This window comes from Garra rufa, chromosome 10 (genome assembly GCF_049309525.1).
Source record: "Garra rufa chromosome 10, GarRuf1.0, whole genome shotgun sequence".
Lineage (NCBI taxonomy): Eukaryota > Metazoa > Chordata > Actinopteri > Cypriniformes > Cyprinidae > Garra > Garra rufa.
In genome coordinates this window covers 15,679,196-15,698,075 of record NC_133370.1, presented here as the reverse complement: position 1 = coordinate 15,698,075, position 18,880 = coordinate 15,679,196, and the positions used below count along the sequence as shown (strand labels likewise).

General features: G+C 37.9%; 2 protein-coding genes across 2 annotated transcripts; both read right to left on the bottom strand.

Moving 5' to 3' along the window:
- Positions 1-670: 670 nt before the first annotated feature.
- On the bottom strand, positions 671-10,324 carry sall2 (spalt-like transcription factor 2). The gene is made up of 3 exons (XM_073848154.1): positions 9,921-10,324; positions 2,428-5,954; positions 671-2,106 (listed from the first exon to the last, which is right to left on the bottom strand). The coding sequence occupies exons 2-3, from the start codon at positions 5,647-5,649 to the stop codon at positions 1,969-1,971; spliced, it is 3,360 nt and encodes a 1,119-aa protein (XP_073704255.1). The 5' UTR covers positions 5,650-5,954; positions 9,921-10,324; the 3' UTR covers positions 671-1,968.
- Positions 10,325-11,766: 1,442 nt separating this feature from the next.
- LOC141343593 (GTPase IMAP family member 9-like) lies at positions 11,767-12,786 on the bottom strand. The gene is made up of 2 exons (XM_073848162.1): positions 12,137-12,786; positions 11,767-11,945 (listed from the first exon to the last, which is right to left on the bottom strand). The coding sequence occupies exons 1-2, from the start codon at positions 12,771-12,773 to the stop codon at positions 11,836-11,838; spliced, it is 747 nt and encodes a 248-aa protein (XP_073704263.1). The 5' UTR covers positions 12,774-12,786; the 3' UTR covers positions 11,767-11,835.
- Between the last annotated feature and the right edge of the window lie 6,094 nt (positions 12,787-18,880).

Genomic DNA, 18,880 nt, shown 5'->3' with positions numbered 1-18,880 from the left:
TCCATTCAGTAGCAAAAAAAAAGTAACAAAGTGAAAGATGATTTATTAGGCCATATATGTTTTTCCATTGCTCATATCCAAGATTTTGTACTTAGTATGGCAGGTTTTGTGACATGGTGTGTTGGCCTTGGATACAAGCAGTTTTCAAATGTCACTCCTGCCATAAAGTCTGGCTTTGTGAAGTTTACGAATAGTCTACCCTGTTATTGAGCTTAGACACGTGACCTTAGGTGCAGTATTTGTAATTGTAATTCTGTAAACAATTTTATACAGGTTTAATACTACAACCCATTCATACAGAATTTTAACTTGACACCGTTATACACATACCCCTACACACAAACGCATAGACTATACTCTGTTTTTTTCTGCCTTCCTTATGTGCCTCTGCATGGTTGTCATGGTGCAAGAGATTAGAGGCCAGTCCTCAGACAGATTGTCAACGCTTCCTCCAGTTTCTCCCTCACTGCGCTTGATGTGGCACACACAGAAGCATTGCAGAGGAGTTTGATTGTGTTAAGGAGTGAACGGATTAGGGATGCCTGTATGTGAAGAAAACTGTTTCCCTCAGACCACCAAGGAAGAATAACATCACCGTAGATGAGATTTCTACTCTAAAAAAACAACAAAGAGTGTTTGTGATTAAAAGAACTGCGTATTCTGGTTCTTGTCATGAATACACTGGTTTTTATTTCCTTTTTATCTTTTAACTGTAGCATAAAATTACAACTCACAGTCAGACTCATACACCCGATTCATTTCTATGGAAGATACAGGTAAAAGTATCCAGACAAAGAACAAACATCACCGAAGAAACAAACATTTCCACCAAGAAATATAGAAAGGGTTACCTTTTAAGCTAGATAGTGGTTCGTCTCAGAATCTGTCAACTTATTTCTACCTTTTTCAATAGCTACACTGACAATATTAATGTAACAAAAGCTTACACTGACATACAGGCTTGTTAAACAATTTTACCCGACTCTTCAGTCTAGTTGATGTTAAGAGCAGTATATTGTCTAGTACTGTACAGCTGAACAGGACAAACATGGACACAATGGACATAGGCTGACAGCTCATATTTACAGTTTGGTGTTTTGGTGCTTTCCAACTGGTAAACTGTTAAGTAAAAGCCTGAAGATTTAGTACAAGTCAAGTATATTTTATGTGAATTTACATAATGTAAATTTTATGAAGTTTTTAATATATCAGCTTGTTAAAAGCACTGATTCATAGTTGGTTTGCCGAAAAACAATTTAACATTTACTTCCTCTTGGCTTGAACTGAAGTGTTTTGAGTAGGGTTTTTTTGATAATAATGATTTGTGCATGGCTGCCCTGGAAAAAGATATCAACAAGGTGCGTTTTAAGTAATTTTACCATCCTTTACAGATTTTGATCAAAAACTCAACAAATGTTGTTCTTTAAGTATAAAGAAATGGTATTCCATTGTAAAGTGAGGAAATAGTCAATTATGTCATCATTGGCTTAACAAATTTTGGTCTGTTCCTCACCCAAAGCTATTGTTCAAATCCTTAGCTACCTTGAGATCTTCACTTTGGAAAAGTCAACAAATCCATCTTAAATTACGCAGACAAAATAATTTACATTTATCAAAAAGAACATCACGTAATATTCAAGGAAGTACTGTAATATATATTTAGACACCATTACATATATTAAAATACACAATGCAGGTATTTTAATATAAAAGATCTGGATTAAACATCAGGGACATTTTTTAAAACCAAGAAATGACACTTTATGTGTTTATTGTGTGCACGTGTGGGGTTGTTTTTGTTTTGCTTTTTTTCAGTCTAGAGTCATAGTTCATAATATTCTTCAGGTTCCTTCCCTTTTGTCAGCTCTTAAATTCATCTTAACACTTTGTTTCTGATTCCTTAAACAGGGTCTAGTGGAGTGCTTTCTGATGCTTGCTGATGTTTCCAAAGGGCTTGGTTCAAGAAACTCACTGATGTCCTGGTGGCATGAAGGTTCCAAGGTGGTGAGTTTGTGACCGCTCATGATGCAAAACTCTCTCTGCGCCCTTGGTCTTTGCAGGAGCTCGGGTTGCCTTGACAGCTCCACCATGGTGCTTCATGTGTCCCTAGAAGTTAGAGTAAGATATGTTATTTAATTGTCATGTAACTTTTAAATTGCACCAAGACAGGGATGAAAATCTCTTGAGTAACTAACATTGTACCATGTTAAACTGTATATTTACACTGGAGACAGTAATTGTTTAGCTCAGTGGTCTCAAACTCAATTCCTGGAGGGCCACACAGCTCTGCAGAGTTTAGCTCCAACCAGCTCCAACTCGCAACACTTTGGAAGTTTCTAGTAATTCTGAAGACCTTGATTAGCTGGATCAGGTGTGTTTGAGTTTGAGACCACTGGTTTAGTTCAATGAATTTAGAATGCCACTCACTTTAAGTCCACTGCGACTTGCATACTCTTTTCCACATTCAGAACAGTGGTAGATTTTTTTCTCTGGCATTGGAGGTGGAAGACTGGGAGTCAGTGATATGCATACAGTTGATTCTGTTCTGTCCATTTCAGTTCCTGTTGTATCTTTAAGGTCTGTTTTATCCTTTGCAGTTAAACTACAGTGAGCTTCCTTAATGGTCTTCTGCACATGTGTGTCACGATCCTCAGACTCATCCTCATTTGTTTTGTCCAAAGTCTCTGACCCCATAACTGCATTAATATTCAAATCTGGAGTGGTCCTTTGTCCATTCTTTGGTGTTTTATGTATTTTTTCTTCCACGTTTTCTTCCGTAGGGAACTCTTGGGGGATTAATTTGGATGAGTGGACAAGGCTTTGGTCAGGCTCCTCAGATCTCAGCGCAAGGAGAGAAGGTGGTGTTAATTCTAGATGTGGTGGAGGAACTCTGGACGCATTATGAGCTTGTATACTAAGAAGATCCTCCAGATTTGATCTTGATCCAGAGCAACGAATAGGTGAGACAGATGGATTTTCACTGCGTTCACAGTCATCTCTTAGTGGACTTGCTTTCATGAGAGCAGAGGAGCTTGAAATCTTTTTATCTTCCAAGAAGGCAGTGTTGCTAGAAAGTTCAAAAGATAGTTCATCAGTGGCAGAAGGACCAGTTGTTGCTGATGCTGACTGGGTGGTAGGAGGGACCAGGCAGGCTCCAGATTCCACTGGAGAAGGTACACTGAGAGAGAGCTCAGGGGGATCGGCTCTGAATGTTGACGGTGAATGTGGGGTTGGATTCAGGGATTGGTCAGGGTTTAGGTCTAAAGGTGGTATAGGACCTGAGCTTAGTGAAGCGGATAGGCTAGAGGTTATGGGACATGCTGTAGGAGCAGTACTGACAGCAAGGGATTCAGGATGTCTAGTATCCGAAACGGTTTGTAGATCAGCATTTAGTAACTGAACATCTATATCACTAGGGCAGATCTCTGAAGCAGAGAGCTCAATAGACTCGGAATGGGACAAAGTATCACTTTCTGTTGAGGTATCAGGCATGTGCTCTGGTGGAAGCTGTCCTCCTAAGTGCATGCGGATATGGTGTTGTAGGACAAGGGCATTGGTAAACTTCCTCTGGCATAAGGGGCAAGAATTCTGGGCACGACTGTTTGGTGGGCGGGCACGGTGGGTGGCAAGGTGTGCTCGAAGGCTTCCTTTAGTTGAGAAGGAACGACCACATAGCTTGCAGGGGAAGGGTCGCTCACCTAAATGAGTAGCCTGGTGCAAACGCAATGCTCTTGGGCAGCTTAGCACCCGCAGACACACATTACACTGATTAGGAGCAAGTGTCCCAGCAGAGTTCATGAGTCCCAGGTAGGGTGACTCCTTGCTAAAGAGGGATGATGGTATTTGGATTGTAGATGATGGAAGTGAGGTGACCACATTTGTACTGAATGTGCTTGTGCTCATTAAACCACTGCTGCTATAGCTTAATGCTCCTGCTACACTATGTCCACTGGTAGACGTCTCTCCAATGGATGAAACCCAATGTGATTGACCTTGTGGTTCTTTCTCTAATTTCTCCACCAGTCTCTGCAGCTTTGATGTGTCTGAGGTTGGGGTCGAGATGGATGGGGTAGTGGATGACGCCGTGAACGGGAAGGTGATGTGTTGCTGTGGGGATGGCAGGAAGGATCCAGCTGGGGTTGTTGGCCTGAGAAACCCATGGCCTGGGTGATGCTGAGTGGAAGATGCTGGGAAGAAGATTTTGGGTAAATTGGCAAGCTGTGAGTAAGCTGAATGGGGGAGCAGAGTAGGTATTGGTGGGGTGTTCTCATCAAACCGTTTCACTCCTTTATACACCCCAGCAATGGAGGAGGTGGATGAGGCAGGAGCTGAAAGAAGGGTGGAGGCCAGAGAGGAAGGTGATGAGGATGTGATTGAGGAGGTAGTGGATGTAGAGGCTGCAGCAGCCGCAGCAGCGGCAGCACGATTGAGCTGAAGGAGAGAGTGCGCAGTGGTCAGCAGGGCCAAATCAATACTCGGAGGAAGAGTTGAGGTTGTGGCACGTGTTGAGGCAGTAGTTCCCTCAAGACTGTCGCCACACAGATCATCCTCTTGCTGTTTTTGATGCCTCTGAGTAGCGTTTGTATTGGTGGAGGTGATCGTTTGTGTTTGTGCTGGCCCTCCCATCGATCCCCCAGTTACAGATGCAAAAAGCGAACAGGGGAACAATGAAAAAGAGAGTTCAGGGTTTTGCTCACGATGCCGCAAGAAGTGTACCTTGAGGTTCCCTCGTGTGGTGAATCGACTGAAACATACAGGGCACTGGTAAGGACGCTCCCCGGTGTGCGAACGTAAGTGGATTTGCAGGGATGAATCGCTGCTGAAGAGTTTCCGACAGAATCGGCATGCATGCTGCAAACGCCCTGATGATAAAACAGTCGCACCTCCTTGAGCAGAGAGTTTTGAATCCTGTGAGGGGGCTGAAGGGACAGCAGCTGCTGGTATAGATTGGTTTGGGAAGGTCACACCACTGTGTCCACCAGCTCCTGCGGTGGATGATTTTTGGGATGGAAGGCCGAGAGAAAGTGTGAGTGGATAGTTTGAGGCAGCAGCTGTAGACATTGATGAGGATGTGGAAGCACTTGAATGGCTGGTGAAGCTTGCTGGAGTAACCACCCCGCTGTCATACTGTGCTTTATGAGGGCGTAAGACATTCAGGAGAGGGTAGGCATGTTTGGAGGTCTTTGAGGTGGTCTGAGGGGGTAGCAGGGAAGAAAAACAGGCCAGAAGAGGAGCCACAGAGGTAGGGGGAGGTGATGACTTTGGTCGGGAGGGTCTGGGGTTGTTATCTGAACCTTTTAAACACAGCTGTGGCAGAGATGGTAGTATAAACGGTTTTGAATCCACTTCGCAAGATCCTCCTCCCAATCTCAGTACCTGCCTACAGATTTCTTCAGTCATCTGCATCTGATGAATCTGCCTCTGCTGCAGCACACGTAGCTCCTCCAAGATGAAGGCAATACTGACGGGTGCACATGCTGGGCCTGAAGGGACTGTGCTTGGGCTGGAAGAGGGTGTAACTGGACTTGGAGGACCCTGAGGCACAGAAGTGGGGCTTCCAGGATGTGGAGGCACACAGAGAGAAGCAGCGGCAGAGGAGGATGAAGAGGAGGTTGTGGTTGCTGACACACCTAACTTTGGAGAAGCCATGGGTACGTGAGTGTGGTTGTGGGTTGAGAGCACAGTTGGTGCAATGGTAGTGATACAGTGATGGGATGGGTTATCAGAAATTGGGAAAAGGCGAGTCTCTGTAAGGTTTGAAGGAAATTGTGTGGGCTGGCTGGGGATGTGAAAGACAGGATGGCTGGCTCTGGTCAGAGAAGGTGTTGGGAGCCTCTCAATTGGTGGGCTTGGGTTTAAGGAAGATTGGTGGCTTTGAATCTTGGAGTATGAGGAAGAGCAGGAAGAGTTCTTTGCAAGAGTAGAGGCGAGGGACTTCACTGCCAACTGCTCCTCTAAGAAATCAAAGAGAAACTAGTTATGCAACAATTTATGCCAAACAAATAATTAAATATTATTGTACTTCTGATACTGCTAGTCTAATGTTTATAATAAGTAAAAAAAAATTGCAATAATAAAAAACAGTACCTATTCAGGAAATTCTTTGATATTAAGCAGATGTTGTATAGTTGCATTGATACACATACGCTGCTTTAATGCCAATTAGGCAGATAAAGATAGCCACTACATATGAATATAATTGTCAGTAGAATGTATTGTTTAAAGTCATTTTAAATGTATTAATTAATAAAATTAATGTACAGTTGGAGTCAAAAGTTTACATACACCTTGCAGAATCTGCAAAATGCTAATTATTTTACCTAAATAAGAGGGATCATACAAAATACATGTTATTTTTATTTAGTACTGACCTGAATAAGATATTTCACATAAAATACATTTACATATAATCCACAAAAGAAAATGATGGTTGAATTTATAAAAATGACCCTGTTCAAAAGTTTACATACACTTTATTTTTATAATACTGTGTTGTTACCTGAATGATCCACAGCTTTTTTTTTTGTTTAGTGATAGTTGTTCGTGAGTCCCTTGTTTGTCCTGAACAGTTAAACTGCCCACTGTTCTTCAAAAAAATCCTTTGGGTCCCACAAAATCTGTGCTTTTTCAGCATTTTTGTGTATTTGAACACTTTCCAACAATGACTGCATGATTTTGAGATCCATCTTATTACACTGAGGACAACTGATGCAACTATTACAGAAGGTTCAAATGCTCACTGATGCTCAAGAAGGAAAAATGATGCATTAAGAGCTAGGGGCTTTTGAACAGAATGAAGATATGTAAATTTTCTTCTTTTGCCTTAATATATATATTTTTTTCCATTTAGTACTGCCCTTCAGAAGCTACAGAATATGCCTACATGTTTCCCAGAAAACAACACAAGTAAGATTTACCCTTAATGTATTGTGTTTCCTTCTGGAGCATCAGTGAACATTAGAACCTGTAATAGTTGCATTTGAGTCCCTCAGTTGTCCTCAGTGTGAAAAGATGGATCTTATAATCATACAGTCATTGTCGGAAAGGCTAAATGTATGTAAACTTTTGAATGGGGTCATTTTTATAAATTGTATTACACTGAATTATTTAAAGTAGTTTGTATAGATTATGTTAGACAAATGGTTTTGTAATTGAATTTTAATGTTTGTTGCCTCTACATTATTGTTGTCATTGGAATTTGCAAAGCTAATAAATACAAAGGCCTTTAGTCTTTTTAACCTTTAGTACTTTTCTTTTTCTTTAGGTTGCTGTCATCTTTATTGCTTTCTAATTGTTTCTACTCACTGCTTACACATGCATCACCAGGGAAACATAGCACATAGAGAGGTTACCTCTGGCTGACCTTGTTAGAAACACTGTATTTGTATTAAAGGCCAACCAAAGTGTAGTATTGCTCTTCTAACCAAGACTCTCATCAATGCCACCTACTGTGCCACTTGAACTCATATTATCATAAACCTTTGACATCTTTTTAATATTAAGAAATGTTTCTGTTATATCTCAGAAAGTATAAAAAACACAATGTGTACTGTTAATTTTTACCTGACTTTTAGCCATTGCTGTCTTCATCCCCTTACTCCCTCTGATCTGAAATCCCATCCCTCAACCAGCTTACAATGCTTTTAGCACCACTAACAGCCAACTTTGTTTCCACAGCAACAATGAACATGGACAATGAACCTCGCCACAAAATTCCCAAACCCCTTCACCGACCCACCTACCCACCCACTAGACTGAGTAAGTGAATATATGCTATTACATCTCATGTATTTAAACAAATCTTCTGTCCTAACTCAGCGAAGCCTGAAAGGTCAGTGAGCCTTACTGCCGTTGTCAACTGCTGAAAACAACTAGATTGCTTAAAATAAGTGACCTTTAGCATCAGACCCATATTCTGAAACCAATGTAATTTACAGAAGACATAATAGCATGAATACAAAATACATACACACTCATAAATTACGGATGAGATGCATAAAGAGTTGCCTGTACTTCAAGAACTTAAGAATTTAAGTCACAGATCAACACACTCTTATGCACGTACTTCCTGGCAGTTAATGCCTGACTGCACGACCACAAAGCCTCACGGAGACAATGAAGTCTCATGGCATTCCCGTTAAGGCACTCAAGTGTCTCCTTCTTTTCAATGTTGTCCACCTTTTTGAAAATCCAGTTCAGCATATTACACATCTCTGTTCCTTTTATTCATTCGCTTTGGTATTTGTTCCTCTTTTTTTTTTTATCATTCTCAATAGCCATACAAATAATATCGTGGGTGGTCTAAATTCCAGGCTTGGGTCGAAAGATGAAAACTACTAATTGGACATTCGACGGAAGCTGTTGGGATGTACCTAGTCCAAATATTACAGAAATTCCTTTTAATTTTGAATTCCATTTTCAAAATAATGTCACAGCAAACATCTCAAATGACATTTGCAAGACGGCTCACTGACAGAAACAATGGAGCTCTCTTACTAAACAGTAAAGCATTTCTCACCATGTTGAAGTAGCCACGAAGTGTTGAGGATGGGGCTGAAAAAGTGCTGAGGTCTTTTCTGTTTCCGGCGTGACATGATGCAGGGGAAAGTCAATGGCTAATTGGCCCATGGGTTGAAACAGATTGAAAATCTTTCTCTTTGAGCTAAACTACAGTAAATCTCACTGCATCAGTTTTGAGAAACAATCAAATATCCATGTTTCATTCATATAGAGAGCTACAAGGCCAAATGCCAAGTGCATACATGAGCAAGCAATGTCTCAAAAGTGAACTAAGCACTTGGCAAACTAAATCTCTGTCTATTCAGTGTCTAACTCAAATCCAAAGACAACTCTCCACCTCCTTTTGCCCGTTTCTCTCTCAAACACAGTCTCGGCTTGTTCTCTCTGCATTTGCATTCAAATAACGCAGAACACCACCTACTCATGCATATACCCCTCCTTTCACCCCCAAGTTTTTAAGGCGTTCCCCTGAACCTTTTATAAGTGTCAGTAGTAAGTATTTAATAATTAGACACCAGGTAAGAGCATGAAGGCCTAAGATAAAGTATAAAGTGCAATTTTTTAAACACTTAAATATATATTTTTAATAGGCTATATTTCTTATGGCAAATTGCAAATAATCTTTTAGGGCACAACATGTATTCATCATTATCATATTGTATTATATTTGTTTTATAATGTCATATTCTGTGAAATTTGAAACCTCCTTAGAGCTCCTTAAAGTCATGCATTCAACAGGCCTGCATTAACTTCATTAAAACTTTATCTCATGTCAATGGCATCACTATATTTTAAAATTTAGGCCTGTAATAAAATTTTTGACTGTCTATAATACAGATGTCTTCTGTCTTCAGGGGAGTTTTCAGTAGCATAATCTGTAAAGTAATTTTTTGTTTTTTTGAATACAATACATTCCTCGACAGAATTATATATTTCATGTTCACACTTTTTTTTTTATGTACGTATTTATTTATTTATTATTATTTTAAAATCCTTTGTCTTTCACAGCACTTGGTTATGCACACATTCCTTACATATGACACATCATTATATCATTTGTATCAAAACGCCAGAAGACCAGGGAACACAATTTTCAAAGCCTAAAAAACTCAAAACATTTTTATTAAAATTATATTCGTGCCAAAACACATTAAAGTGTTTAGCTAGCGTTTCAATAGATGCTACAATACACCTCGTAAAATTCTTGTACAAATGTCATAATTACGTCAGCCAAATACACGCGGGAACTACAGCTCTACTGTACGCGCGACCTGTTGCGTCCTCGGGCGCGCGCTCTATGATCATAACCAATTATGATTCATATTTCTTATGACTATCTGAAATACTTTGACGTAGCTGACGTTTTGAGTGTAGGGAGTGTAAATGATATAAACACTTACCAGCAGACGATAATCTTTGACGGCTGTTTTCAAAATTTGGATAGATTACGTCGTACAGTGTCTGGGTCGTAATATCATCATTGCTGTTCCGGCATTTTGCCACCGTGATGCGCAGTCGGCTTTGACAGCAGGCAGTTCGACATCTAAATTATTTATTTGCTGTACTGTCGTTAGCACACTGTATATTTTGTTGTAGTCGTGACAGATCACTTCTCACCCATTGTTCAGTGTTTGGTTTGATGGCACATTGCGATTTCGTAAAGAGATATTTCGCTATTCCTGTCATTCCCATAGTCCTCCCCTCCCTCGCTGCTCTGCTTCCTTTGTATTTGGTAAAAATGGCCCTCTCCCCGGCCTGAGCCTTTGTTGAGCACACTAGCGCTGCAGCATCGACGGATGTCTGTCTGTGAGTCTGTCGGTCCAATCCGGACACTGTCTCTGCAGAGTAATTAACGAGCCATTACGAGTCATGTTTGCTTGTAACTATCTAAAGAGCGGGGCCTTTACGGTTCCTATTCTTTTTAGATGACGTAATTTCATTTTGTAAAATAGAACATAATTGTATTATTTTATAGGTAATCATTCTTACAAGAAAAATGTCATTTGTGCGAGGGTGGTGTAAATAAATCCAGGTTGTTCTGGTTGCATTTCACATTTGGTAGCTATAATATTGGGAGTTGGTAACTACTATAGACTTATTATAGAGCTGTTCCGTTTACAGCAGCCTAGTACTAAAACACTGACTGGCTACGTGGCTAACAAGTTGCTAAATAAGGACTACAACTACCACAAGGATGTGAGTTTATTTGTTTGATGACTTAGACAACAGTTGTAGTCCATGAATAACCACTTGTTAGAAACGTGTTTAGAAAACATAGTGGCTTTAAAATTCACATATTCATACAATTTATGCAATTTATGTTGTATAACAAAGCTTAAAAGATAGCAAATTAAAAAAGTTTGTTAACCACAAACCATATTTTATTCATAAATCCAAAAGTGATAAATTAAAAAATACTTATGAAATCACCAAGGAGCGCATGGCAAAGCCTTCTAGGACGGCCTATCTCTAAGGAGCTCTATTTATGTACTGTACTTGATGTATTTTGAAAAATTAAGTAGAAACTGTATATTTAAATTAATAATACATTATTACATAATACATGTACATAATACATTATTATATTTTTCAAAAATGCTATTTTTTTCGGGGTTGGCACGGACTTCTCCACAAAGGTGTTCACATAAAAGGCTTCAGGGTGTTGAATGTTTAGGTTCTTTTAGAATAAAAACAGAAAAATGTTTGCAGGTAGAAACCTTTAATCTGGAAAGCCTTTAGACAATTTTGTAGTCATTCTGGGAGTAAATTTTAGGAGTAAATGTTTTGTGAAAAATGCTATACAAAATAAATTAAATTAGTTTTTGCTAACTAATCATTGTGAAATAATATATCTTAAATGTTTTTTGAATGTATGTTTATATTAATAGCAGTAATGTGATTGGTTACTACTAAAACATACATCAAGGAATCAGGATTGAATGGAATGGGAAAAGAACAGACAAGATTGTTGTCATATCATTTATTATGTTTTAGATCACAGATGTGAAATTAATTTACCTTTGCAATCTGAATATTTATGGATAAAGATACAACAATTAAACACATTTTTTCAGTTTTGCAAATAAAATCTATAACATTTTCTTTGCTTTCTGGCTTAGATGGACAATACATTTTTAGAAAAGCACTGAACTATTGGAGCAAATACTTACAAACAGATGCATACAAACTCAGACAACTTAACTTTGATATCTAGTCTAATTTCAATGATTTGCGAAACTGCACTAACACAGGTCTTTTCACCAATGAACAGCTGTGTTGTTATTGTTCATTTAGTCCTGCAAGCCATCACTGCCATTAACTTTGTGTAACATCCCCAGAAATGTCCTCTGAATCTTCTGATAATCTGTAGTTAATCACATTATCTGAATTTTGAAGCCATTCCATAATTTTGTCGTTGTTGTCGACTATAGAAAGAAATGTGAAAATTAAGACTTTTTACATGTTTTCATGACAAAAGTTTTTAAAGAGAGTTGAATAGATACATTTATTTAGAATCATTACTATGGAAACATACCAAATGTATGTTTAGTTAGGATGAACTATTTAAAAACTGACAAAAATTATTGTTCTGCAAGGTGTTTGTCAGGCTACTTACTTTCAGGTGGAACCAGATTTAAGCTTCCTCTCTCTTGGACTGACCAGTTAGATCCACGACCACTGTCTGTCTCCTCTTCTGCTTCTTTAAGTGTCAGGAGCTCTGTGTTTCCTTTGGCCATCATCTCCACTTTCTCAATCAACTCTCTGACCTGTTTCCCATCATCCTGCTCCATGTTGTTAAGAATATGGTACCTGTTTCCACATTTATTGATCAACCGCTGCAGAGCTTCTCCTTCACTCTCAATGTGTTCTTCAATAGTGGGAGTTCCCATCCAGTCGCCCCTGGTGAACACCACTATACAGTACTTCCAGACATTTCGACCTAAGAGCTCCATGTGCTCCTTGACAGACCTTCCATATGCCTTACTGAAGGCGACACCAGACTGCAGAACCAGCAAAACTGCATGAGGTCCTGATGTACACATAGTAACACTAGACTTGATCTCCTGCCTGACTGGCTTTGGTGTTTCCTTTACAGATGCGTACGGCCACCATCCAGGAGTGTCAATTAAAATGACTTTTCTCTTGTCAACCTCTCTCTCTCTCAGCACACACTTTTTATTCCTCTGGAGTTCTTGTTTAAGATTCAAAATGGTGTTCATCACTGAGGTCTTTCCAACTTTTCTGCCACCCATCAAGACTATCCTTAACTCTGGAATTGTCTCTGCCAGAAAGAGCGTGAGAGTTCATGAACAGTACATTCAGATGAAGTTATATTGCCATAACAGATTTGTTAATCTGTTAATTCTACAAGCTGTTTAAACCAAAGATGCACTATACCTGTTAAATGTTCTTTCACAGTTGTCATCTTTGTTTTTACTTCATTCTCTTTCTCCTCTGTTCGTTTTTTCATCGTCCGTCTCTGTTCCTCCATATCCTCAAACAAATTACTGTCAATTTTAAAGCACTGTCCTTCATGCTCAGCTACCAAGCTATCTATCTCATGAAACAGTTTTTGTACATTTATTCCCCTGCTGTCAGTATAATTGAAAACATGAACTCTGTTTCCACACTTTTGAATTAGAATATGAAGCTCTGTCCGTGCTCTCTCAATTAGCTGCTTGCAATCTGCATCTCTCTGCTCTGTGTTGACATACATGAGCAAAACGATGGTGTGGTTCCAGATCTGCTCACCAAGAATCTCCATGTGTTCCACCACACTGTTTAGGTGTATGTCTGTGAATGGTTCGTGTAGATTAATGATTAAAAGGAAGGCATGTGGAGCAGGACACAGTTTTAAGCTGTACACAATCTCCATCTGTATATACTTTGCACTCTCTGCCAGTGTGAACGTCTTCCACCATCCTGGTGTCATTACCAATGTAACAGACCTGTTCTGATTTGTCCTCTGTTTCATTTCACTCTTGACTATCTCTTTGCCCACTTTCCAGTCAGTATGGCCAAGAATGGTATTACCTGCAGTGCATTTATACTCTGCTTTACTGCTTAATATAATGACCTTTATTTCTGGAAAAGCTGGACAGTCTGCAAAAGAAAATATAGGCATCTGTAATTATCTTTTGCAGTGTAAGAGAATTTAACATATTATACATTTAGCCTCTGTCACTAACATTGCACACATTTAATGATGTAGTTGGCCTGCTTGTTATTTTGAGTTTGCAGCTCTAAGGTAGTTTGCAGTGGAATCTGTTCACATTGCTACTGCTGTTGTTGTTGTTGTTTTTTATCAGTGTTACCATTCAAAATGTATTTTATGAGACAGGTTGTTCTAACCAAGCAACATTTCTGTGGTTCATGTTCTTTTGATTTCATAGTTGCCAAGGTGTGTCTGATGACCTTTCTTCATCCTTATGAAACACCTTTACCACATACATAAACATTGCACGCTGTGATAATTAACATTTATCTTTCAGTCTGAAAAAAGCTGTCATTGGTTTGGAACCTTTAAGGTACACCTTTGTATCTTATTACCCAAATTGGTATGCATTAGTATATATTGGATATAATACATATTATTTCTCAGTATTTACTCAAACAAATATTACTTACTATTTACTACTATTTCAAGTAAGAGTTTTTTGCAGTTATTTAAAATATATATATAATTTTTTTGTCTGAAAAATTGCACTCTTTAGTGTTTTTGCAGTGACTCAACTTTTACATATTATTTCATGATACTTTGTCAGACCATCCAAGAAAGTATTTAAGTGGTTTGTGGCAAACATTTAAAATTTACGTAATTTAATTACAAAATAAATGTAACTCTTAATTGTAACAGTTGCTGAGAAAAAATGTGTAATTAAGCAACATTTTTAATGATTATGAAGGAGGTTACATCTTAATATTTTCGCAGACACACACACACACACACACAGATTTGTTTTCTTTCCCAAAATGTATTGACTACTTCAAAATGAGAAACCAATATTTCAAAAGTTTATGACACAAAATAGGACACGTGTTTATTTGATAACTTTTTCATTTCCTATTTGGATTTATGTATGCTTTATTTTTTAAGATTTACTTTTTTTCAAGGCATTGTTTGATGCATAGTGTTAGACATTGTTAGTGTTCCCTGCTAGGCTTTGATTTAATTTCAGAAACATTATCATAGCTGAGCTAAAGGGTGCTAAAGTCTGATTTTGTAGTGGCTATGTTTTTAAAATTATGTTTCCAGATTAACAGGTAATCTGTAACCTTCTCAAGACTGATGAAAAAGAAAAAAGAAACTCACCGTAATTACAATCCGATCCCCCTTCTGCCTCCATCATCTGTTGGCTGTCAGAATAAATAGATCTTGCTGCCCTCTTGACTTAAATTTTTTTTTTCTGCTCCGTCTTTCTTTATTAGCCCTGCTTTCTCACCGTGTCCCGTTTTCGGATAATGATTTCAGATATTTTCTGTTTGTTCCCGTGCATGTTTGTAAATGTGTCCCTGGACTGGTTAACTTGATGTTCTGGTTTATCAGTCTCCAACCCATCTCTCAAATATCTTAAGTACAAACTCCACCCCCAAATTTACTAAGATAGAAAAGACAAGTTTTACAAAGGCACAAATTACAAAGTTTGTCACCGTACCTTTTCTAAGCGTTGCTATATTGTGTTATCATTAAACATTTTGTGTAAAAGATCAAATTAAACATTTAAGAAATTAAAAAGACACAAAATAGTAAAATTCTTCACCCTGTTCTCTTATGTGTGATGTGCTTGCATTAAGAACTTTCACTTTTGCTTTACTTCAAAAACAAGAATACACCCTGGCAAAATATTTTTAAATGGGAAATTCTGTTAGAGGGTAGTTAAAATACATTTGTCATTATGAAAATAAATAAATAAATTAGGCAAAATATTGTTATGGAAATAAAACTTGACTAAGGCACACTGCATATACCAGTTACTATTAAACAAAAAAAAATTATATTTATTGCATAATTTCTATTATATGTGTAAAATAATTAAATAAATAAAATATTATATGATATAAAACATTTAAAGCAAAAGTAAAGCGCATGAATTATTTTTGTATATTCAATGTCTTACTGTTCTGGTTCATCAGTCTCATGAGCGCTGTTGAACCCAACATATGTACATGTATAAACACTCTCACTGTTTTTGTGTAGCATTTATTTAACACTAATACAGAATTGAATGGGACAGGACAGACAAGAATTAATATTAGAATAGTTAGCAAAGAATTATGACACAGAACCTACAATGTGAACTATAACAGATAAAGAAACAACAGTGATGACAGGCATGGTACAATTAAATAAGTTTGTTAATTTTGAAAAATGCACTCAACGTTTGTTTCTGTCTTTGTCTGAATATGAATAAGAACAAATAAATCTACAGCACTCTGGTATTGGATCAAATACAAGGTATTCCTATTCCTAGTAGTCACAATATAAATTTATGGCAACAGAAACTTAAATGTGGAATAGATGAACTTTCATTTCTGTTTCTGTTTTCTCTATTTATTTCTGAAAGCCATCAGTGATCTTGATTTATTGTGACATTATCTGCTGACAATTCTGATAAGTTCCTGTAGGTAGACACAATGTCTTCATTTTCAAGCCATTTTGTGACGTACTCTTCATGCACTACAGGAAAAAATGTGATCATTAATAAAACTTGGTATTAACATGTTTTACAGACTGACAGTAATCAAATGATTGTTTTTCTGGGAGTTTGTAGTGCTACTTACTATAAGGTGGATCCAGATTAAAGCTTCCTCTCTCCAGCTTGTCTTGGTCTGACCAGTTAGATCCCCAGCCACTGTCAGTTTCCTTTTCTGCTTCCTCAACTGTGAGGAGCTCTGTGTTTTCTCTGGCCATCATCTCAACTTTCTCAATCAACTCCCTGACCTGTTGCCTATCATTCTTCTCCATGTAGTTAATTACATGATACCTGTTTCCACATTTATTGATCAGCCACTGCAGAGCTTCTCCTTCACTCTCAATGTGCTCTTCAATAGTGTTAGTGACCATCCAGTCACCTCTGGTGAACACCACTATACAGTACTTCCAGACATTTCGACCCAAGAGCTCCATGTGCTCTTTAATAGACCTCCTTTGTGCCTCAGTGAAGGCGGCACCAGACTGCAGAACCAGCAAAACTGCATGAGGTCCTGGTGGACACATAGTAACACTAGACTTGATCTCCTGTTTGACTGACTCTGAAGTCTCCTTTACATACGCATACGACCACCATCCAGGTGTGTCAATTAAAATGACTTTTCTCTTGTCAACCTCTTCTTCTTTTATCACACACTTTTTTGTCACACTCTTCTCTTCTTTAATTTTCGAGATGGTGTTGACCACTGAGGTTTTTCCAACAATATTGCCACCCATTAAGACAATCCTTAACTCTGGGAAAGAATTCTCTGCCAGAAAGAACATGAAAGTTCACAGTTCTTAACATTCAGCTGGAGTCATGCCAAGTAATTGCAGCCTTTCTATGAATACAGTGTTGTTGAACATTTTCTTACATCAAAGATGCACTATACCTGTTAGATGTTCTTTCAAGGTTGTCATCTTTGTTTTTACTTGAACCTCTCTCTCCTCTGCTCGTTTCTGAACAGTTCTTCTGTTTTCCTCCATATCTTCAAACAGTTTGCTTTCAATTTTAAAGCATTGTCCTTCATTCTTTGCTAGTACATTCTCTATCTCATGAAACAGTTTTTGTACATTTATTCCCTTGCTGTCAGTATAATTAAAAACATGAACTCTGTTTCCACACTTTTGTATCAGAATATCAAGCTCTGTCCCTGCTCTCTCAATTAGCTGCTTGCTATCTGCATCTCTTTGCTCTTTGTTGTCATACATGAGTAGAACGATGGTGTGGTTCCAGATCTGCTCACCAAGAATCTCCATGTGTTCCACCACACTGTTTAAATGCATGTTTGTGAATGATTTGTGTAGATTGATGACTAGAAGGAAGGCATGTGGAGCAGGACACAGTTTTAAGCTGTGCACAATTTCCATCTTTAAATACTTTGCACTCTCTGCCAGTGTAAAGCTCCTCCACCATCCTGGTGTCATTACCAAACTAACAGACCTGTTCTGAACTGTACCCTTTTTCATCTCGTTCTTGACGATCTCTTTTCTTACTTTACAATCATTCTGACCAAAAATGGTATCAGCTGCACTGCGTTTGTACTCTGCTTTACTGCCTATTATAATGGCATTTATCTCAGGAAGTGCTGGACAATCTGCAAGGGAAATTTGAGGAAGCTGTAATTATCACTTGTAGTTATAGCAAACCTTAGCAAATGAATGATCATATTTCAGATGTACACTACCAGTCAAAGTTTAGACACACTTCCACATTCTCTTTGATTTGGAAGTGTGTCCAAACTTTTGACTGGTAGTGTATATTCAGTTGTACTGATTGCGTACTTTGTATGTAGTTCATGCTCATGGTTCATACAGTAGTACTAAAGCCTATTCATTAAAAAAAACAAAAAACATCTGTAAATACATAACAATGGTCACATTTAATGCTGTAGTTTTGCTTTGCCTGGTAAAAATGAATGTCCATAAAGATTTTGTAAATTGTTGCTTTTAAACTTGAGCTGTGCTTTACATTCACTGTAACCACAATGAGATTTCGCATTTGTATGAAGTAAAATATTTTGGCTTTACTTATATTCACTGGGAACAAATCTGTGGGAAAAAAAATTTAAAAAAACATTCAAATAAATAAAACTATTTTCCAATGTCTAAAAATGTATTAGGGTTTGTGTTGACCATTTAAACATTTATGTACAACATTATAACAACTCACTGTCATGACGATCAGAGTCATCTCCTGTCTCCATCATGCGTCACAGACTGTCAGTTTAAAGCTCTTGAAGTTTTCTTCAGTGTATTCTTTCTCTCTTTCTGGTTTTCCTCACTTTTAATCTCCTTTTTTCTCTGTTGTCTTTCTTGTTTTTCTCCGTTTTATACAAATAAAAACATAATGAATCTAAAAGCGTCTGTTTTTGCGCACATACTAAAGTCTCTGCACATGACAAACTGGTTTATCAGTTTCCGAGAAGTCATGGCTCCACCCCATGTTTGCTTTGCAAGGATTTAGACAAGGATGTTGGAACTTTGTATTAAAATGAAACTTTGTATTGAAATGAAAAGAACATTTAAAAAGCTTATAGTAACAAAATTAAAAGACCATAGAAATCAGTTTTCTCAGGCTTTACTGAGTATTTTTGTTCTCTCAGAAACCTACAACTTTTTTATTCAAAATAAGGTTTGATTGACCAAATCTTATTTTTAAAGCATGTG